The 22,950-nt window shown below is 50.8% G+C and overlaps 1 protein-coding gene across 4 annotated transcripts in view; it reads right to left on the reverse strand.

Annotated features, from left to right (window-relative positions):
• DHX32 (DEAH-box helicase 32 (putative)) overlaps positions 1–22,950 on the reverse strand; it is a 53,067-nt gene that overhangs the window by 3,424 nt on the left and 26,693 nt on the right. For all 4 annotated transcript variants that reach the window (XM_049646601.1, XM_049646598.1, XM_049646600.1 and 1 more), the window contains 7 exons: positions 19,853–20,225; positions 13,241–13,486; positions 11,827–11,926; positions 11,581–11,739; positions 2,536–2,727; positions 1,707–1,856; positions 17–204 (listed from right to left, as the gene is read on the reverse strand). In XM_049646601.1, the coding sequence (XP_049502558.1) occupies positions 17–204; positions 1,707–1,856; positions 2,536–2,727; positions 11,581–11,739; positions 11,827–11,926; positions 13,241–13,486; positions 19,853–20,225 (1,408 nt within the window). The remainder of the gene's footprint in view (positions 1–16; positions 205–1,706; positions 1,857–2,535; positions 2,728–11,580; positions 11,740–11,826; positions 11,927–13,240; positions 13,487–19,852; positions 20,226–22,950) is intronic.

Here is a 22,950-nt window from a genome sequence, read left to right on the forward strand (position 1 = left end):
CCCTCCCCGTTCTCACCTGCATGAAGTAGCCGGACAGAAGAGCTTTCTTTATGTTCAGAGCGTTTTCCTTGGAGCCAAAAGCAGGTTCTGCGCAGGGAAGCTCGATTCGCTTGACAATTTCTAAGAGTTCAGCTCGGATGACGTCTGCCATCCTGAGTGCGCAGCAGTTGAGGAAGTGGTCGTGACACCACTTTTCAACACAGTCTGGGAGGGAAAGAGGAGTAAAAGAAATGACTTGCCATAAGCGGTAAGAGCCCAGGCCAGGAACAAGGCATGATCTCTGTGTCCTCTGGACTCCTCCCCTAAAGAGGCGGTCACCTAAGTGACTGGGAGGGAGGCTGCGGTGGTTCCGGGACCCCGGCGAGCTCCACGAACAGCATGCTGCTGGCACTGACCAGCGAGTGGGTCACCCTTCGTCTGCAGCTCTGAAGGGGCACAGGAGGCTGGCCCCGACTGACACCCGTCTTGTGTACACGGCAAGGATGAACGAGGCCCCAACGTTTGATCCAACTAAGGAGAAAAGCATACGGTAGAAGTCCCCTGAGCCGTGAAACTCTCTCTGCATGTTTATAAGAAAAGGATCACTACTGGGCCGAGCTGGAAATCGTGGGAAGCTCACCTTCCTGCCCTAGCTGCAAATTTGTATTGCAGTTCAGTCACCTGGTTCAGCGTGAAGTTCTTTCGTGCCACCTGCAGTCACTTAGGGTGGATCCGGCGTTCTGCCTTGCCCTGGTGGTGCCCCCGGCCTTGGCACAGTGGGCAGAAGAGCCCGGCGGTGCGCTCAGGCCCACTCAGCGCGACAAGAGCACGTACTTGGGCAGACAACGGCCACCCACCCCCCCTTGCTCTCAAAAGAGGCCACCAAACTCCCCGTATCTTTTCTGGCTCCACTGACAACTTTTCCTTGTCAGCTGTGAAAAATGAGTCCCCCGCTCTACAGAATTCTGCCATTCAAGCGGCTGTCCTGTCTTCCAGTTCACTTCCCATCCTATCGGAGCAAAGGAGGTATAAGATGCTTCATGGAAAACGAAGGTCCCCTTGCAGGAAGGGAACTCACCGGCTGCCTTCGGGGGCCCAGCCTTCACCACACCGCCCTGGCCTGTCGGCCCCTCGGGCTCCTCTTCCCGTCTTTATTAATGCCGAGCACTGGAGTCGCCCACGTACATGTTTCCAGTTCCCTTTCCGCTGGGTCCCTCTCCTGGAAACCCACGCACTCGTCCTTTCACATCAGGACTTCTGCCTCCGCTTTCACACGCGCCCTTCTGCTCTTTGCACAACTCCCCTCCCTCCTTGACCGACCTGTGGCCTGGTTCTCTTCTCCGGCCTCCTGCGGCACACCTGTCTACTCTTCCTGTTATCTGGAGCGAGGATCTGTTCGGCTTTGTTCTCCATGTCTGTGTTCTCTCTCCGTCTAGTGAGTGTGCGAGTCAGGGAACGCACCAAGCACAGCTCTGACCCAAGGGCACTGAGAGATGGCAGTGCCCTTCTCCCCTCCCTGCACCCTGGAGGACGGGAGCTGTGCTGTGCAAGACTCTGGGTCCCCATGTCATCGTGCCCAGGCACAGCAGCCAGTGCACTTAGGGACTCGGGCGCCATCCGCTAGGTGACCAGCAGGGCTGGAGAAGGGTGAGTTACCAGCTCGGTTTTATCTGGGGAGGGAAGGGTGGAAATGAGTAGGTTTCTCAGAATCGTAAGCATTCACTTACGTTCACTGGTGGAATTCAGAGCCGTGTCCTGGTAGGCCTTGTAAATGTTGATGAGGGTAAAGTGATCTCCTTCAGGATGTAAAAATGTCTTCCAACAAGTCAAGGCAGCCTCCTCAGCTCCACGCGGCAGATTAGAAAAGCAATTGGGAGCTTTAAGACACAAGAGGTCACAAGGTCAGCAAGCCTGGAGCCGCTTCATGACCTTAGCACAACGCAGAGGGAGGGGCTCGACACTGTGTGCAGAACAGCTCCTGTCCGATCCCCTGAATAAAGGTTATTCTTGCTTACTTAGAAGTCAAGGGGATGTAGGGTGAGTTCTCATGAACGTGTCTCTCCCTTTTCACGTTTGTTTCCCGCAGGTCTGGTCAGCAGAGTTAACAGCCTGCTGGTATTACCATCAGAGCAGGGGCACCCGAGACGCTTCGAGGGCAGTGGCTAGAACAGGATGGGAACTTTGAGGTCTAACGCGGCACGGCCTATGGCCTGTTCTGCCAGTAGAAGAACGAACTAAGACATATAAACCAAGAAGAATGAAGGTGGTAGGAAATAAAAGAAACACCTAATTCTTTGGGGGAGAACACTCCCAGCAATGCATTTTTACTTCAATGTCTGATTAAGAAATTCACTGGGGTTTGATTGATTTTTTCATATCAAGATAATCCTTATAACTTTCTACCTTTCAAATCTAGCAAAATACTTCATTATCACTTCAAAAGGTGAAGTGGATTACTGCCTCCGTTAGGTACTTCATAAAATACTTCAAACGGACCTCATTTAACTCTGCCCCGGGACAGCCTCACAACGCGGAAGAACAGCCCTTCAGGGGTACCTGTCACCATGGCGGCGATCGTCAGCATCTCCTCTACACAGTCGAATTCACAGGACGCTAAGATCGACTTTGAGAGTTGGGGGTCAAGAGGAAACTCCGACATGATGATCCCAAACTCCGAGAGATTCCCGTCATTGTCCAGCGCCGCCAGGTAGTCCAAGTCTTCCAGAGCCTGCATCAGACTTTCCGGCGCTAGTAAAGGAAAAGGCAGCAGCAGCTTACGTCATCTACAGCCAAGAGGGGGCATAACGTACTGGACCTCCCTTCCCGCACCAAACAACCCTACGGGGCAAAATATGTGACACAACCGTTTACGAGACAACGGACGTCAGGCCGTGAAGGACAGTGATTCCTGAGAGGGGGACGCTAATGAAGTGAGCCCCGTGGCTGCCCAGCTTAAGGCCTGGGGAGAGTTTCCCGCCTGCAGTGCCAGCGGGGACCCAGGTGGGGCCTGCCAGACTCCCTGAGTTATAAAGATGGTGCTGAGCGTGTGGGGAGACAAAGGCGGCCGAGGCCTGCAGGTGGGGGAACACCTGACAGGAGAGAGCCATAGACAGGACTCAGAAGATCTCTGAAAGGTCCCCTCGATGCATCGGCAGAGCACGTGTAAGAAACTACATCAGGCCGCAACAAGAACCATCCAGACGATTAGACGGACGGTGCCTGATGCTCACACGGGATCTAGGATACTGTCCACTTCTACCCACTGGGCTGGGAAACCTCACAACTCAGGGGCCCTGGGCAGGAGACACGGAAGGGACGAACTACCCCCCCTGGACGTGCACCGCTCCACTCCGCCAAACAAACAAAACCAGGATCTGGAAGGATCATCCTGCAGCCAGGATAAAGGTCAGGCATATTTATAGGAATACAAAATATCCAATACCCAACACAGCAAAGTGCACAATGTCTAGCGTCCGATAAAAAATTATGAGGCATGAAGAACAGGAAGATCCAGTCCCATAATAAAGAGAAAAATTAAACAAATGAAACTGACCCAGGACTCGGATGACAGAAATAGTAGACAAGGAATGTTAAGAGCTATTTGCCAGTGCACAGAAGGACAGAAGGCTGATTTTTCTCTGTATCTATGTTTCCCCTTTAAGTTTATATAACGTCAGTAATGGTGTGGTCATTATATATGTTTAATCTCCACCGAAAAAGATAACCCACCTATTCAAAACAAGGTATTCTTGCCCTTGTAGAATAAGATTATATTAATAAAAAATACAGGTGTTTTTCACCTGTCTAGTAGGTGACAAAGCAATAAAAGCCGCAGAAAGAAGCAAATCACACACTATTAAGCTGCTATCCTGTTCTGTCCCCAAAATGGAAGGATATTTGAGCACGACTGGATAGCTTTCCTTTGTCTGAACTCCAGCATGTGCCCGCTGAGCAGGAGACAGACCATGGGGACCTGCGAGGCAACTTTAACCTACCGGATCAGGGAGTTCGAGGTAACAGACAGTAAAAATTTCCTTATTTGCTATTCAGACACTGCTAAGCTACTTGTCAGAATTTCAGGCAACTCGCGTGACTCAAAAGCCAGTCTGTCACCAACTCGGATTTGATAACGTCCCCTCTTTCCTAACAAGACACACTGAAAACACCGGGCGACACTACTGTGGGTTGGCAAACAGTTCGCTGCGGCTGCCCGTGGTTCAGCGCGTCTCCAGTCCTTTCACTGCAGAGCAGAGCAGGTGACGGGCCTGCTCTCGGCCTGTGCCACCCGGGCCGCAGGCAAAAGCAGTGGCCCCAGCGAACGTGCCCGGACCTGACACAGGCTGGAGCACAGTTTTCATTCCCAGCTGGGAGAAGAGAAGTTGAACTTCCCTGTTGGTATTGAACTCCGTCACTGAGACTGAACACGGAGCACAGCAGGGCTGCCCAGGAGGTCCCCCGCCCTCCCCGGGCCCTGACGCCTCGGTCACGCCTGGGTGCCGCACGGAGCCCTGGCGTGCCCCTCATCCGTTCTTGGGGACCCCCAGGCAAAGAGGAGACCTCGAGAAGACGGTCCCGGGAAGGAAACAGATGGGCTGTTGAAGGAACAAGTCCGAGGGTTCTGTCAGTGAGCCATGAGATGGAGGAACAGCTGACTTGCCCGAGAAGGTACGAGAAGCGGGAAGGGAAACAAGCCTCGAAGATTAAATGCAGCTGGAGGCGTGAGGAGCTCACTTACAGAAAACGGTGTAGGAACAGTTTCTATAAATCAGCGACACTGGTGCGTTGTACGTTACAGGACCTTCAGCAACTGTCCCTGTAAGCATCTGGCTTCATGACCAGGCTCTGTTCCCAAAGGGCACTGCTCGTCCCCGTTTTCATGCCCTGCAGTGGAGGCTGCACACAGGATTACTGGCAGAAATGACTTCTTAATTCTGCTCCCACCCTCACACCAGAAAAAGAGAGGGTGTTCCTGAGGCTTGATCATATTAGAAGCAACAAGTTAATGAATGTAGATTTTACAGGTGAAGGAACTAATAATGAACTGAATAGAATTTGCCGATATTGCATTCCACACTTTAAGACCTGTCCCCAGTGTGGCTCCTAAAATTGTCTTAGCTAAAGATCAGGCTTAGAAGAGGCTCTTTATGGCAGTGTCGCTTAAGTGTGATCCATGGGAAATACTGCTAACAGATGTCTCGGGCAGAACAGGGCAAGGAGCCTCTCCTGGTAAGCGGTCCCCAAAGCCAGGGCTGGTCCCTCTCCTCCCACCATACTCCTTACCCTGCTTTCTATCCGGTAAGGATATAGCATCAAAGTCCAATCGGAGTCATTAGAATTCAGAAGGATTTTCGAGACAGGGTGGCCTCCACTGGTAAACGGAAGAGACCCATTTTCAATGCCACACCCACTCCTTTCTGGCAGGAGCCGAAGTCTTCTGTACCCAGCCTTGCTGTGGCCGGGGCTTTTGGACAATGGCAGTGCCCGCCTGGCACCATCTGCAGCACGAGGCGGGGGCGGCCCGGCCCCTCCAAGCTGACCTAGCTGTGCGCTCAGACTTCTCGCACGCCCCCTCTGCCCCTGACCGTGCCGTGGAAGGAGACCCAGACCAGACAGCCACGGGCACCTCCGTCACTGCCACCCCGGCACAAGCCTAGGGAGCGACCACGAGGGGAAGAAAGGAGCCGAGGCTGCTCTGTTGGCTGTTTGCTGATTGACTTAGTCTCTTATAAGGATGACACTCAACTCATTCACTCCCTTCCTCCTAAGCCACTCATGGCTTCTTGTGCTGCTGGCACTTGCAAGGCCCTGAGGGCAGGTACACACGTGGACGGGCTCAATCGTGGCCTTCAGAACTGGCGGTCTGAGGAGGGACATTGACACAGAACCCAACAATCCCTTTCCAATGTGCTGGGAATGTGGTTTTACCTAGGAGTGTGCCTCCACTCCCAGAGAAGCATGTGAGCTGTACCGTGTGACCGCCTCCTACACTGCCACCAACCTGCACACAGGGCTGACCGGTTCAGGGTGGGCCCCTTCTCAAACAGAGCCGATGACTCTATGGTGGGAGTCTTAGGAGTCTGGACCCAGAGAAACCGGGATTTCCAAGGACTGACTCGGGACGTCCTAAGGCTCAAGGCAGAACACGGCCAACTTTCTGCCTTGTGGACTGAAAAGAGAGAGCAAAGGAGAAGAACCAAGAGAGAAGGATATGGTTCACGGGAGCCATGTTGGGCTCTGCGCGGAAGTGTGGAGCCTGCTTGGGGTTCTCTCCCTCCTTCCCTCCCTCTCTCTCTGTCCCTCCCTCTCTCGGCCCCTTCCCTGCTCGCACTGTTTCTCCCTCAAAATAAAAGAAGCAAGTAAACGTTTTTTTAAAACTGTAGCTTCTGGTCCCAAGTGGTTTTAGGACTGGGACTTGGGCATTGCGTATGCTGCAAAGTCCACAGAAGGAAGAGACTGAGCAATCAGATGGCTCTGGGTTCACACCGTAGACTCTCAAGTCAGGACTTTTAGGTTAAGAGTTTGATTCTGAAAATAGGAAGGAAACGCTTCTGCTTCCCTGAGTTTCAAAGGACATGCTCATAAAGCCTGGCATTTGCCTCCTTCCTACCCCCTATACACGGCACTTTTGCATAATCTTATTTAAATCTCTTTTCCCCAAGTTCATTTATTTTGAGACAGAGCGAGAGCACACAAATAGGGTGGGGGGGAGAACCCCAAGCAGGCTCCACACCACCAGGGCGGACGCTGATGCAGGGCTCAGACCCGCGAACCGTGAGATCATGACCTCAGCCCAGATCAAGAGTCAGACACTTCACCGACTGAGCCACCCAGGCGCCCCCTCATTTGAACCTCTTTGTAACCCCCTGACACAAGAGGGCAGACACTGTATCCTCATGCTACAGATGAGGAAAAGGTAAGTGACCTGCCAAAGGCAGAGGCCTGAGCGGCCCAACTCGGCGAAACGAGGATGTGAGCCCAGGCCTCTGCACCCGCAGCACGCCTCCTGGCTCCACGTCCAAGCTCTGCTGTGACCCACCGCGATTCCTCAGAGGCAGCCTGCTGCTGCCTCCCAACGCCTGTGGTCTGGTATCTGCTTTTCCCACCATGGAAACCGCGTGGCGTGCGCCCGTCCGCAGCTTAGGGCCCATGTGCCTGTCGCAGAGTGGGGGTAGGAGTCATGCAGGTGGTGACAGACATAGTATTTACCGTGTGCCTGTGCGTTTCTTTAAATTTTTTTTAACACTTATTTTTGAGAGAGACAGAGCAGGGACAGAGCTCATGGGCAGAGAGAGAGGGAGACACAGAATCTGAAGCAGGTTCCGGGCTCTGAGCTGTCAGCACAGAGCCTGATGTGGGGCTTGAACCCACAACCCACGAGATCATGACCTGAGCCCAAGTCGGACGCTTAACCGAGCCACCCAGGTGCCCGTGTGCCCATATTTCTAAGGGCCCCATGCATGGTAACTAATTCATCTTGACAATTCTATAAACCAATTACTCTGATTACATTCCCATTCAGATGAAGAAACAGACCCTGAGAAAGTGACATAATGCTGGATGTGACACAGCAAGCCAGGGGGGCGGGACCGGAGCCCTGGCAGTCTGCTCAGGAGCCTGAGCTTTCGGTGTCCCTCTGCCCTGGCTCCCCAGGGACGGCCGGCTCCCATGTCTCGTCCCAGCTTAATCATGCACCCTCGAATGCCCCTTTCACCCTCGAACGCCCTGGCCTGGCTAACAAGTCACTTGCTCACAGGACCTATGAAGAGCCTAATGCGGATCAAGAGCTGAAAATGCTTCCTTCCATTCTGCGCCTTATACAATCTCTCCCGTTCTCCGCTTCGCTTTCTGAAAAATTACTTTGTTGCTTCCAGCATCTTCCAAGATCCTCATTCAGCCGCCCCTGGGTTGTTCTACTTTATCTGTGCCTCTTTTTCCCATGCCCACCCGGCCACCTGAATACTGCAATAAACTCCGCGTGGCCTCAGACACTCATTCAGAAACCCACGCTGGGCCTTCCTGCCGGAATGGCCAGACCACCTGCTCACCTCTGGGGCTGTCTGGGGGCGGCGGGCAGCAGACGGAAGCGTCTTTGGCGAGGCTGTGAATGCCACTGTGAGCATGGAGTCTGCAGCCCACACTCCCTCCGTTCTCCTCTCAGTACAGACTGTAATGTGTAAAGACCCTTCTGTGAACCCCGAAGCAAAATATCATGTGTCCAGGGACATAGAGACCTGCACGCGTGCTTCTCCAGTGGGCGCACGAACGGCTCTACCGTGGCGGCCAGAGTTCCAGAAGATCCTGATTTCTTGACGCCTGACTCCTCACCGCAGATCAACCCACTGCAGCATCTTCAATCCCTCTTTCTGCCCACACCGATGCTGGCCTCTGCAGCCCCGACTTTATTCCGTCCCTGCGTTCTCTCCCGTTTTCTTGAGCTCTCATCCTGCACATGATGTCTGGCAAGTCTGTGTGTAGGGGTTCATCTCTCCTAGATCATTCTGAAGCCAGTGGTCTGGCCACCCCCAAAATGGGTTCTGCCTCCTGATACACAGATGACCTCTGATGTAGCCCAGCGCACCGCAGCTAGTTTGTCTCCAGTTGCTGTGCGGGTGCCATCGCCTTCCCGGAGGAGGAGACGTGGTCCGTCGGTCCGACGCCTCCCGGTGCAGACTGCCAGTGATGGCGTCGCTCATGATGGAGGCCAACAGTCAGCACTAGGCAGGAAAAACAACTGGTTCTTTTTTTTCTTTTTTTTAAGAGATCAGTATCAAGGGAGTTCAGTGAATAGCCTGTAGCCTAGTTATGCCAGATTCATTTTCACATGGCTCATGAAGCCTGAAAAGGGTAACACGTTTGCTGCATTTGCGTATTTCAATTAGCAGCTGAATTAATGCAGCAGCTGCAAGCGTCATCTTTATTTCCTTCTAAAACGATGAGTCAGACTTAGTCCACAGTTCTCTTTTCCTCGAACACAGCAGAACACGGGTGTGTGCACGCTGTCAGGAGACAAAAAGGAGCTGCCCCGCTAACCCTCTGTGCCCAGTTCTCAGCTCCAGGCAGCGCGGCGGGAGGCTGGCGGGAGGAAGCGGGGTCTGCCCTGCTGCGGTTTGCCGTCTGCTCTTTGGAATCTTTGACGTTACAAAGCCTGCTTTTCTTCTCCCTTCCTGGCAAGGCCACCAGACACCTACCGTCTGGAACGGGAAGACACCCGGGGACCCGACACGTGGTGACTCTGGGGCCGGAGCGATGAGCGGCACAACTGGAACAGTGGTTTTCAGAAACGAAGCACGTCTCTGCAGAGCTCGGTCCCCAGAAGCTCTCGGCAGGGCTCACTGTGGCCGACGGGCTCTGACAGAAGCCGAGCCGTCTGAAGCTGAGGTCACCGTGAGAAACCTGAGAAACGGGGGCGCGTGGCCCAGACCCTCGCTTGCTTCCTCAGCAGCCAGAGGAAAAGCCGGGAGAAGGATGGGTGGCCGTTTGACAGCCCCGGGGTGGAGGCTACCGGGATATTGTCCCCCGGCCCCGTCGGACTCCCCACGATTCCCGTGACCCCACACGGTCCAGTAAGGCAAGTGCGCCGAGCCGAGGTCGCCACACACACACTACAACCTTACGTCCCCAGAGCTCCTCCTGCCTAGGTCGGTGCACCCAGCAGACACGCATTCCTCGCTTCGGCCAGTGACCCAGGAGCCGGGCCCCAGGAACGCTCTTCTCAGGCAGGGAGGCCGGGAGCCAAGCAAAATCGGCTCACGTCCCCCGAGGCCCGCGGGAAGGTGGCGCCGCGTGGCCGCCACCCAGGTGCGAGCCCATTTTCCCAGGTACATCTCCTCGACGCACATCCTACTCCGGCTTCTTCTCTGTCCTGTCTGCGTCTCGGCTCCTCTGCTGCTCACCCTGGAGAAGGTCTTCCCGCTGCCCTGTGCTCTGACACCTGCATCCTCTAGGCCCTTAGGGAAGCCAGTCTCCCACCCAAGGACAGCCTCTCCGGGGGCTCCGTGCCCCCCCCCCCCCAGGTCATGGTGGCTTCCAGGGGCCCCGCACATGGTCCTGCAGACTTGGCACAGTGGGCAGATGGGGTAGGGGGGCATGGACACTGCAGAAGAGCTGTCCGCAGTCCTTCTTCTGGAAGGACAGAGAGCTCCCGGGAGGAAATGGCTGCAGAGGAAGTAGATGGATTTCAGAAGGAGCAGCTCGGGTCCCTCTCCCTCCTGGAGATCCCCCTGCTCCTTAGGTGGGAAAGTCTGCACTGAAAATCTAAGACCCCAAAGGGTTCCCCAGAGTAATTGATTTTTCACGGTGTTTACTGGGAGACTTTTGTTGTAAAACTCTGAAAGGCTCCAGGGAAGGACACAACACTGGTGCAGAGCAAGGTGTACCTGCCGGGCCCTCAGGGTGAGGAAACTTCTGGCGATGCTCCTGGGGCGCCCTGAGGCGGCAGGTGCCGCTGGTCCCGCCCACGCCGACTTCTCGCACCCTCCGCACAGGGCCACGCCACTTAGGACAAGCTGTCTCCACTGTCGACTTTGCACCTGTCACCTTTAGAGCACCTTCCTCTTAACCCACTCCAAATTCTACCAGTCATTTTCGCAAATATTTGAGAGTCACTCTAAAATAACATACTTCTTGGGGCGCCTGGGTGGCTCAGTCAGTTGAACATCCGACTTTGGCTCAGGTCATGATCTCGTGGTTTGTGGGTTCGAGCCCCATGTCGGGCTCTGTGCTGACAGCTCGGAGCCCGGAGCCTGCTTCGGATTCTGTGTCTCCCTCTCTCTCTGCCCCTTCCCTGCTCATGCTCTGTCTCTGTCTCTCAGTAATAAATAAACGTTAAAAAATAATTTTAAATAATGTACTTCTCAAGTGCTTGTAAATCCTACCAGCACTGCTGGGCAAAATGACAGAAAAACAGGAACAGAGAGAAAACATCCCAAACAAAGAAGAAATTCCACTGTTTCCAAGTATGCTCTCTGCTTACACGGTCTTTTGTGACTCTCTTGTGTGCATGTGATACAGAACCCGGATCAGTAGGTTGTCATCCACCGCCCGCCCCCCACCTGCCACCGTCTGATACACATACTGAAAATTTGAACCACTGGCCTAAAGTGTGAAAAAAATTAAGGACGTTCTTTTTATCAAAGCACAAGTGAACTAAGTTATCAGTGAAGGGCAACCAATCCTTTCAGTCAGGACCCTCCATGGGGGACTCACGTACCCACTCTGTTTCGGTGAGGTCAAGCTGCTGGTCCGAGAACAAAGCAGCGGTTCCCAAGGTAAAGACGCCTGGACGCGGGCAGGGGCAGTGGGAAGGGGCTGCCTGTGGAAGAGACCTCTCTCGGGCTGGGACTGGCCACCCTTGCCCAGCCGCCCGGGCTCCAGGGTCCAGATCATTCTCCAGTGTCAGGGCAAGAAGTTCCTACAGGTTTGTCGAAAAATGACTTCAGAGGACATGTGCCTCTAACGGGGACAATGCTTGTACGACCAAATCCCCGCACGCCTGCCTGTGCCACTGAGTGCCACCTGCTCTCAGGCCCGGGCCCGGGCAGGGGCACACGTCTCCGCCACGTCTCCGCCACGCGCCCCGAGAACACTCGAGCACACAGCTACCTGGTCTGTTGATGAAGTCACAGTGGCCTAAGCCCGCGATGTCTATTCTCTTCACGAACAGCACCATGCTGGTCAGGTTCGCCTCCTGCATCTCAGCTGGCTTGAGCGGCCGCATGTCTTTGGAGGCGAACTCCTCAGAGTACAGACGGAAGAGTTTTCCTGGAAGAAACCAAGGGACATGGTTACGATGGCTCCCGGTTGCCTGCCTCCGGGAATTTGCAGCCGTGTTCGTGGCCGTGGTGCTACCTGGAGAAGACGAACCGACAATCTGCTTGCGTATCTCCGCTTGGCTTTGGCTGATGGGCTGCGTGACGAGTGAGTTCGCTCTGATTCTAGGGTTGTACACCTGTGAACGGAAAGACAGCATTTTTAGTGTCACAGCGCTCAAGATGTCGCAGGCTCGCCGGACCAGAGGGGACTGCGTGGTCCAGGGCACTTTGCGAAACGCCCAACTACAGACTCGTTTTCTCGGGATGACATTTGTTATTGTTTCGCTTGCCCTGAGAGCGAAACTGCTAGTGGCTTGATAAATGGATTTAGAGACTGTCTGCTTTCAATGTAGGTTCAATAAACACAGGGCCTCTGCACCATCTCCCGAAATGCTGGTGGTGTCGCTTCTCAAAGCACGACCCTGTGAACGATGACGGATCGTCACATGCCACACAGAGGAAAGGATGATCACCCGCCGGTGCTGTGTCTCTTCAAGGTTCCATTCAAGTTGTGATCTCAGCGGTCTGACCTTGACAACATATGCTGAGCCCTCCCAGTGCTAGGGGCTCAGACAAAAACGGCATATGGCACCAAGCGGGATTTTTCCTACGGGTGGTTTGAGGGGGAAAGTGACAGCCCTGGGTTCTCTGAATGGTGGACTAATTCAGTAAGAGCCCAAACTGGTTCCCAGGGAGCCTTCAGAACGGCTGGAATTGCTCTGTCACAGTAACATACTGCGGGGACCCAGTTTCCTAAAGGGGTAAAAGGTACGTAAACCTCTAATGATGCGAAATGGATCAATACCCTGGTACGTTTCTTTTCAAGTTCTTAAATGCTATGATTCCTTAAGTTCCAGTGTCTTTGAGAGCTTGAGATAGCCTACTTCCATTTTCCTAATTTTTTTTTTACTTAAAGGTAGTTATAAAAGTATTCTTAAAAATTTAGGATAGGATTTCATCCTGTCAACATTAAACCCAAAATCTGATAAAATTAAAGCCAGTGTACTCGAAACCAAATTCTGGTAAATCACCAAGAGAAGATGCTAATTACTTTGAGAAAGGGGGTCCCCCCAAGACACTCAGAGGATGTACGTAGGAAAAGACTGGTTCAGGAGTCGGATCCTTTGCCTTGCTAGCACCTTAGCTAAAGAAAAACCACTGACAAGAAGAGCCATCACCTTTCCGCTTTAGTAGCTGTGTCTTTTCTCAAAACGTTTTCCTCTGGCACCTCAATTAGCGTGGGGATTACCGACAAGCTAACGAAAGGCAGTAGTGGGTAGGCAAGACTGGTCACCGGCCGCGATAATCCTCCTGTGTGCGCATGGGCAACTCAGAGACTCATCAGATCACAGAGTTCATCCTCACTTCCTGCTCGATACGATGGCAGGAACCCAAGAAATGGATTCTCGATGCCCACCAGCAGGCTATTTACGCACGTGACAAGAATTTACCTTTCTCCTTTCCACACCCACGTCGATGACAAATTTGACTGTGTTACTCCAGATCAAAGACTCTCCGGAGCTAGTGGTTAGCACCACTCTCCTCTGATACACTTGGCATCTTTTTTCTGTTTCCTCATTTGGCTTGAACAATGCACATTTCTCTTCTGGGTACAGAGGAACCACCACCAGCTCCCCTAGATCTGGGTTCAAGTTAGATCCTTCTTGACAGACAATTTCATAGGCCTTTTCAATATCCTAAAGTAAAAAAAATAACATCATCCATGAGAATAAAATATGTTACAACTTCATCACTTTAAAAAAAGATGTCTAAGTTAAGTAAAACTACAGGCAAAAGGTACATAATGTATGCAGGGAAAGAAATACCTGTGTTGTTGTCTCTGTGAATCATTACATGAAAAGAAGACCCGACTAGATGAGTACATTTCTTTGGGGAAGTTAAATACAACTTATAAACAATTTCATTGCTTTTCGTCCAAAATGGTCTTCCTCTTGGGAAATGTACTGCCCGTGCCTTTTTATGCATTTATCTTATTTTTCTAGATTGATGCAATTTCTCATATCCATTAACAATGACAGGTAAACAGAAGCTATCCTCATATTGATGGTGACGCATCACTGTGCTTTAATGGTGGAACAACTAAGAATTCTAAAACAATCTCTGGGTCTGTAATAAAAGCATATACACACCCATTCTGTAACCAGGGTTTCTGGGTCACTCTGACCCATTAGCCTTTAAGATAGTGTAAATGGAATGAAGTCGGCAGGAGACAGTCACTGCTGATTTACACACTGTGGCATGATTCAAGCATGTAGAAATATCCTTTTAAATTGTTTCACTGATAAATGTATTGGGGGAAGAAAAAGTAAGTTATTGCCCCTAAAACTACGCATAAGTAAGGGGGCAAAATGCTCCAAAGGCAAGGCACTTTAGATACTATTTTTCTTTCTTTTTTTTTTTTTTTTTAACATTTATTCATTTTTGAGAGTGAGAGAGACAGAGTATGAGCAGGGGAGGGGCAGAGACACAGAATCCAAAACAGACTCCAGGCTTCGAGCTGTCTGCACAGAACCCGACGCGGGGCTCAAACTCACGGAGTGCAAGATCATGACCTGAGCCGAAGTCAGATGCTCAACTGACTGAGCCACCCAGGCGCCCCAGATAGTATTTTTCCATTTCTCAAATACAACTAGATTTTTAGGACCTCAAATAAAAGAGGTGTCATTTAATGTAACTCTTAAACCTTTGGAATTTATGTTTCTGAAGTTTTCTACCTCCTTCAGGGCCCAGCTAACAAACTACCGAATGGAAGAAGTCTCATTTCGTTCATCAGATTGCACTAAAAATCTACATGAAAAAGATGACTTCTCATGACCACTAAGAGTTTTGAAGACCTAAGACCTATTCCATTTTCCAGTGTCCAGCTCGTTCTCCTTCCTTCCCTTCATCTGTAGAAGAGGGTTGAGTTGACTCAGGGTTTTGTAGGGGACACATCTGCCTAGAAAAATGGCATCACAGGTCTCTAAGGCCCGGGGAGAGCTGTTTGAAAGTGACTCCCGGGCCTCCAGGAGGTCCCAGGAAGCAGGGCAGAGGCTTCCACGGGAGCAGCTGTCAGGGACACCCTCCCGTGTAGACCCCCTTCTTCCGCACAGAGGTGGCGTCCTTGGGGCAGATTTCTACCAAGCCAAGAGAGTACCTGCTGATCATAATAAATGAAAACTTGCCAGTTGGAACACTCAGAACAAAATAATTTCTCCATATTTCTAATTCTGATCACATCACCATTCCACATGCGGACAGCCTATTAGAAATTACCAGGAGGAGGACAGAGATGTGGGCTGTGTCTCCTGTCCCTGGCTGCTGCTCGGCCCCCCAGGACAGGCCCCATTCCATCCCTCCCGGATGACCCCCCCTCCCCGCCCCGCCGCTCCTGAACAGGCTGCCACAGGCGTTCCTGGAGCTGGAAAAGGAGGCTGATTCCAGCAGCCCGCTTGTGGGCAATTATTTTTCAAAATAAACCTTCCAACTGCACTCAAACATTTCTTATTCTCTTCGGATACTCTTTAAAAAGTGATTTGGGCCACTCAGTTTTTATTTGCTTCCCATTGCTAAAGCTTTGTGGTTGTAGGTGGGTTCTAAGGTTGAGTTTTGTTCTGAATGGAGAACGAAAAAAAGAAGAAAAGAACTCTTCAAAAGGAAAAAAAAAAGCAGAGCAAAATAGACACTGACAGTGTGCATAGTGTAGGCACTTCAGGCTCAGCTAACAAAGGATTTGAGGCCATAACCTTCAGAATTTGAAGGAAAAAGAAAGCTTAAAATACTGTTCACTTTTTTTTTTTTTTAATTTTTATTTTTGAGAGAGAGAGAGAGACAGAGTGCGAGCAGGGGAGGGACAGAGAGACACAGAACCCGAAGCAGGCTCCAGGCTCCGAGCGGTCAGCACAGAGCCCAAAGTGGGGTTCGAACCCACGAACCGCGAGATCATGACCTGAGCCGAAGTCGGACGCTCAGCCGACTGAGCCGCCCAGCGCCCCAAAATACTGTTTATTCATTTCCTTCTTACTCAATGTGTCTGTGCACTTACCCATGTGGGGCCTTCCTAAGTCACCTGCAAAGCCACGGAAAGCACGGTGACACATGCAGGGAGATCCCCGGCCCCAAGACGAAAAGGCCCAGAGCGACGCAAATACGCAGGGCATTTCCCAGAAAACCTGCCAGGCGACAATGCCGTCCTGTTTAAAGCAGCACAGCCATGTGGCTGCTGGCACCATAAATCCCAACTTCATTTTCTACTTCACCTATTTCACTTTTTTTTTTTTTCAGGTTAAAAGTTAAAGGATAAGGAACTATAAACACTGAGGGCTCAAAGTCTCAACTGAGTGTCAAAACACAGGACAGCCTGTGACGATGGGGATTAATTCACAGCAGGTTGAGGTGCTGAGCGAGCGGTTATAGACAACGGGAGGTACCCAGTGCTCACCAACCCAAAATGTGTGAGGGCATGTCTACAATTTCCACTGTATCTCTTTTTTTTTTTTTTTTAATTTTTTTTTTAACGTTTTATTTATTTTTGAGACAGAGAGAGACAGAGCATGAACGGGGGAGGGGCAGAGAGAGAGGGAGACACAGAATCGGAAGCAGGCTCCAGGCTCTGAGCCATCAGCCCAGAGCCCGACGCGGGGCTCGAACTCACGGACTGCGAGATCGTGACCTGAGCTGAAGTCGGCCGCTTAACCGACTGAGCCACCCAGGCGCCCCTCCACTGTATCTCTTAAGGGGCGGCTGGGGGCTCAGTCAGTTAAGTGTCCAACTTCGGCTCAGGTCATGATCTCACAGTTCGTGGGTTCAAGCCCCGTGTCAGGCTCTGTGATGACAGCTCAGAGCCTGGAGCTTGTTTTGGATTCTGTGTCTCCCTCTCTCTCTGACCCTCCCCTGTTCATGCTCTGTCTCTGTCTCAAAAATAAACATTAAAAAAAATTAAAAACAAAATAAAACAAAATAAAAATAAAATAAAACAAAATAAAACAAAAAAATAAATAAAATAAAATAAGATAAAATAAGATAAAATAAAATAAAATAAAATAAAATAAAATAAAATAAAATAAAATGTATCTCTTAAAGGGCACCTGGAGGGCTCAGTTGGTTAAGTGTCTGATTCTTGATTTTGGCTCAGGTCATGATCTCACAGTTTGTAGGATCGAGCCCTGTGTGGGGCGCTGTGCTGACAGCACAGAGCCTGCTTGGGATTCTCTCTCTCTCTCTCTCTCTCTCTCTCTCTCTCTCTCCCCCCCCCCGCCCCTCCCCTGCTTGCACTCTCTCTCAAAATAAACATTCAAAGATTTTTAAAATAAAAAAAATGTTTCTCTTAAAAAATGACAGTGCATTTCTGTTAATGTACTGAACTGCTTGGATTTGCTTTCACGGGACATTTGACTGCTGTGGCAGGTTTTAACATTTTATATGGAAATCAAGAAAGTTTCAAATAGTATGGGGGGTGGGGGTGTGACCAACAGCGGCTAACATGGATTTCAGAGCAAGGCACATTTGTCGAAGAGAGAAACTGCGAGACCACAGGAAAGGGAGAGGCGTACCTTAATGGTAATCCTGGCAGAAGTGGTAAAGAAGAAAAGGGAAAAGTCCGGCAGGAGACTGAACTGCGTCCAGCCTGTTAGGTGGGACACGGGGACAAGCGAGCCCGATGCCAGCTGTGGAAGGCGGAGCTGGACTGGGAGAGAAAGCTGGTCCCGGCAGAGGTTTGCTGGAGCCAGCGGGACGCTGGCGACCCAGACCCGCCGTGAGCCGGTGCACGAAGAGGAGCCTGGCTCACGGGTTCCAGGGCTGGCCCCAGGTCAGACCCGCGGCACCTGCCCACCATCGTGGCCTCGCTCCCAGAGGCTCGGAACCGTAAGATCTGCATGCGAGAAGTTTTTTTCCAAAAATCCATTTTGGAATTTTTGTCTACTCTGACTTGAAAGACTACTCATTCTATCAGTCTTAATTATCCTTTCTCCCTCCCGCCCAGAAACTTATGTCTTCTTTTTCACCTGGTGACTGACCATTCATTCCGCCAATCTTCCCTTCCTCAGCGTTCGCCCGGTTACACTGAGAACCTGTCATCGTCCTCATGGATCCTTCCCCTGGCCGCCTGTTCATCTTACCACTTTCCTCAGGACTTTCTTGAGTCATGCAGGCTTAGGAAATGATCACAGAATAAATCGCTATAATAGGGAGAAGACCTCCTACTGAAGAAACTGTATGGTCCATACATGAGAAATCGCTAAATCTATGGTAGTTATATATTTGAGATTCTGAATTACTTTCTTTATGGAAGCAGGTAAAATCTACGTTGTGAGAAGGCTGTCTGAAGTTCCCGAAGCCGGGAGGGCCCGTCGTCCTTTATGCTTTAAACATCAAGCCGCGTAAATACTTTGCAAGTATTTTTGAAAGATGTGAGTACTTAAGGCTCTGAGGGAGAGCTGAGACACTTGTCTTTGCTCAGCTGGTGCCTCGGCCAACATCAAACAATCTCCCTTTCCCTTTGTGGTTTCTGCTTAATCACTGGAATCACTACGTACTTGGGTCATGGCCAGCTAAAAAGTAGCACTTTTACTGAGTAAGATGATGAGCAGGAAAAAAAGACCAGGAAATTAGTCCCTAAGAAGAAGGAGATAATCCTTGAGATTTTGGGGGCTTCTAGATTCAGCCAACAGAATACTACAGGGCAAGTAGGGTCGGGGCACAGCCACAAATAAAAACGAAACCCAAATCCACTGCAAGCCTGATGGCACCTTGACCATATAAAAGCAGTAGCAAAGATTCAGTTACACATTGCTTTCTTTTTCTTTTCCTTTTTCTTTTTTTAATGGTTTATTTATTTGGGGCACCTGGGTGGCACAGTCAGTTAAGCGTCCGACTTCAGCTCAGGTCATGAGTTTGCAGTCTGTGAGTTTGAGCCCCTCATCGGGCTCTGGGCCGACAGCTCAGAGCCTGGAGCCTGCTTCCGATTCTGTGTGTCCCTCTCTCTCTCTGCTCCTCCCCTACTCAAGCTCTGTCTCTTTCTCAAAACTAAATAAGTGTTAAAAAAAATTTTTTTTAAGTAATAAAGTTTATTTGAGAGAGAGGCAGCATGAGTAGGGGAGGGGAAGAGAGAGAAGGAGAGAGAGAGAATCCCAAGCAGCGCAGAGCCCCACGTGCGAGTCGCACTCAAAAAACCGTGAGATCATAACTTGATCCGAAACGAAGAGTTGGACCTTCACGGACTGAGCCAAGCAGGCGCCCCTCGGTGATACATTTCTAATTACTCTTTTGAAATCACATTTTCCAGAATCCATGTGAGATCTTTCTCATCCTTTTAAAAAAATTTTTTTTTCAACGTTTTTTATTTATTTTTGGGACAGAGAGAGACAGAGCATGAACGGGGGAGGGGCAGAGAGAGAGGGAGACACAGAATCGGAAACAGGCTCCAGGCTCCGAGCCATCAGCCCAGAGCCCGACGCGGGGCTCGAACTCACGGACCGCGAGATCGTGACCCGGCTGAAGTCGGCCGCTTAACCGACTGCGCCACCCAGGCGCCCCTCTCATCCTTTTTTAAAAGGACCCCAGTGCAGGGAGAGAGTCCTCTGGGTGTGCTAGGCATTATACTTTCCCGCTAACACTGCGGTGACGACTGGAGGGACATCCGTGGGGTGGGTAGAGGCCTCCTCTCCGGCACACGCCCCCGGTCACACGGGAGACAGTGAGAGCATGACGGGAGTCGGCGTGCATCTTCCCTCCCGAGACCCTCTGCGGCAGACGGACACTCGGCCCGAGCCTGGTGTCAGCGGGTCAGCTCTGGGGACCACGGGCTGGAGGCCCCCAAGCCGCCCCCCGGGCCCTCCGTCCTCACCGCCTGGGACTGCAGAAGCACTTCTGTGCTCTCCTTCCAGAACACGTTTTGTTTACCCTGCCTGCGCGTCTTCTCAAGTATTTAAAACAAGCAAGCGTTTCAACGGCGACTCAGCAAACCGAAACCCGGACGTTCATTATTAACAGCCTCGCCACAGGGTCAAAAGGCTCCCCCCCTAAGTAACCCAGCTCCGCCGTGAGGTCAGAATATTACTTACTTGTTCACAGGCCAGAAAGACCACAATGTCTCCCTTCTCACCGGACTGGTGAATTTCAAAGATAAGGCGTAAAATGGACTCAAAAGACTCCTTCTGGGCCCCGCTCAGGTACACAACCTCCACGGGGTGCTGCTTCTTCACTTCTATGAGAGGCACGTTTCCGTAGTAAGAAATGAGTTTGCTGATCAGGTGAGGGGAGGAGTTAATTACAAGCTTCAGTTCGGGTCTCGCCATTAAAACGTCCTTAAGAAGGCCAAGTAACACATCCGTGGCAATGCTTCTTTCGTGGACGTCGTCTAAGATGATGACCCCGTAGCTACCCAGAAACGGACTGGACATCATCTCCCTCTGCAACATGCCATCGGTGCAGTACCTACAAAGAAGAGGCGGTCAAGTGAGCGGCTCTTGGGAGACACCAGACGACGACTCCTGCCGCCACCACAAACGCCTTTGCCGTCCCCTGACTCACTCAGGAGTTAGTGTGATAGAATCACGAGTTACTACTGACTCTCGTCTAAAAGCAAGTTATTTAAATCTATGCCTCTCCCGTCATGTCAGATGAATTATCCCCTTCTCAGCAAACTCCCTCCTCCAAGCACCGATCTTCTAGGAAGAAATGTTCCCGGCCAGGAGGAGGCAGTGTGTGGGTTTTGTAAATAATATCGAGGCTTAAATAAAAAGGGGAAGATGGGGATTTATTTAAAACTCCACTGGACTCAGCAAAGCCTGGCCTTCCAGATTATATAATGCTAAAGGAACACTAAGGCTCAATCCTAAAGGTATACGGACCTTCGATTTTCCCTATAGCACAGAGATCTACTTCCTACCTTGTGTTCATAAGATCGCATATACAGTGCTTAAAAAAGCACTGTTCTGATGACTATGTAAAAATATATATTTGGACACTGTTAAAGTTTCATCAAATGCAGTTTATATTTAAATTCCTAATACAAAACTCCTGAAGGCTAAAAATGAAATCTAGAAAAGTTTTATTAGTAGTTTCTGAAATGAAATATATTGAATTTGACCTTGAATGAAAATCTGAGTAATTCTTTTACAACCTGTGTTCTAGAGGGTCCACATTTGAAATTTATGTGTCATTCTACAGAACATCTTCATACATAGTTCAGAAAGACTATTCTAGGTGTATAATATTTAGGTATATCTACGGTTTCAAAAAGGGCCACCAAAAGAGCCTAAAGAAGAACTAAATTGTTACATACAACGTGGGGGCGGGGGGGGGGGGGAGACAGTGGTAGGCATAAAAATTGTATTTTACTAAGTGTCTATTACCTACCTAAAAGATTAGATACTAAGGGGTTACAAAGAAAGTGGAAAAGACCATACCAAATACAGGACCTTGCCTTCCATAATCGGTAGTTAACCTTAAACCCTCTCATTCAAACAGCCATTCACTCCGAGCTTATTAAAAATTATGGCTAGAATTAGATGTCCAAGGAAATGAATCTGGTTCCAATTTACCTTTGTAACGAGAAAGCCGCGAACACGGACGAGGGGCTTACGCGTGTCGGTCACACGCGTGAGCTCGTCTTGCCCCCGCAGCACCCCTGTGAACAGGGAGAGCGGGCACCCCATCTCACGGACGGGGAAGCGTAAGCACAGAGAGGTTCGGTGGCTTGTGCGGGGCTCAGGTGAGCAAGTGGCAGAGACACGCATTTGACAGCCACGTCGCCTCCTTTTCAGAGCGCGGAAAACCGAGGGGGAAAACGGGGGATTGCTTTCTTTGATCAGAGGGGGCTTTGCAGTAGCTGTGGCCTCTTTGCTGCCACTCCCACTCTGTTAGCCACAAATCAGAGTATCTGCTGACACCGCACCGGCTGGGGGCAGGGGGCGGGGGGGGGGGGGGGGGCGGCGGTCGTCAGGGTGGGAAAGAAAGAGCAGTCTCCCAGCAACAAGAAAAACTGCCAAGTGAGGATAAAAAGGCAATGTGAGGGCCGGGCCCCCCAGCAAAGGCAGCAAAAGGGGGCCAAAGCGGGACCCCAACTCCCATCCACCTCCTGGATACACCTGCAGTTCAGCCCCCCTGCAGCCGAGAGCTACTTTCCAGAAAGAATGCTACATGCACGTAAGAACGAAACAAATGTCAACATAAGTTGCAGTTCTTCGTGCGGCCGCCAGGATTGAATGCTTGGGGGGCCGGGGCTCTGCCATAAAATAATCCCCTAGAAGCTACGTCCCAACACATAATAGACGTTTAAACGGGGAGATGGGTCTTCCACCTGCTCTGACAACATTGTTCGATTTCTCCAAAATTATTTATCTCCATGGCTTTCTAAAAAAAAAAAAAAAAAAAACCCAAAAAAAAACCCAAAAAACAACTTAATTAAATTTACACTTGATCCATAAAAGATAAAAATACTGTAATACTTCATTTTGGAAGTAACTGTAACCGAGAGTCCCTGCCAAAACGTTTCCAGATGGCACTAAAGATATAAAAATACATACATTAACTTTAGAATATAGTCAGAGCTGTCCTTTAATTACTACCGCGAGCATGTGAAAGGCCACTTCAAAATGTGAAGGGTAAAGAATCAATCTGTCAAAGTTAGGGACCCTTTACTCTTTTGGGGACGTAGGTCCTGCCCTGTCCGCCACCGGCAGGGAGGTTTTTACCTATTTCATCTGTATCGTTTACAGACCATTTGCATAATAGAGTTTATGCCTAGGTACTGATTTGAGGCCCTGGCTATCAAAGCAGAAGGTGACGAGCCTATCTTCGAGAAGTTCAAGTCATAGCGCTGTTGACGGAAAGATCCCTCCTGGTTTAACACTAGCCTGACGCCCTGCGTCTTCTGTTTTTGAAGATAAACACTTGAGGGGAAGCGGCTCAGTACCACGCAGATGAGTCACACGGGCTTTCTGAACGGGAGAAGTCCCCAGACTCTTGCGCTGGAGGATCAGGGCCCTCTGGCTGGCTCGGGGAGGGCACCGCTCCTTCCTTCCACTGGCAAACTTGCTGATGTGAGATGCTGGGGAGTCCGAGGAGGAGCACGCCGGGACCGCTGTCCCATACCACGGCACGGCACGGAGCACCGCGTGTACACCCTCCCTGCTGGGGCAGATCTTCCCCCACGGTG

This window comes from Panthera uncia, chromosome D2 (assembly GCF_023721935.1).
Source record: "Panthera uncia isolate 11264 chromosome D2, Puncia_PCG_1.0, whole genome shotgun sequence".
NCBI lineage: Eukaryota > Metazoa > Chordata > Mammalia > Carnivora > Felidae > Panthera > Panthera uncia.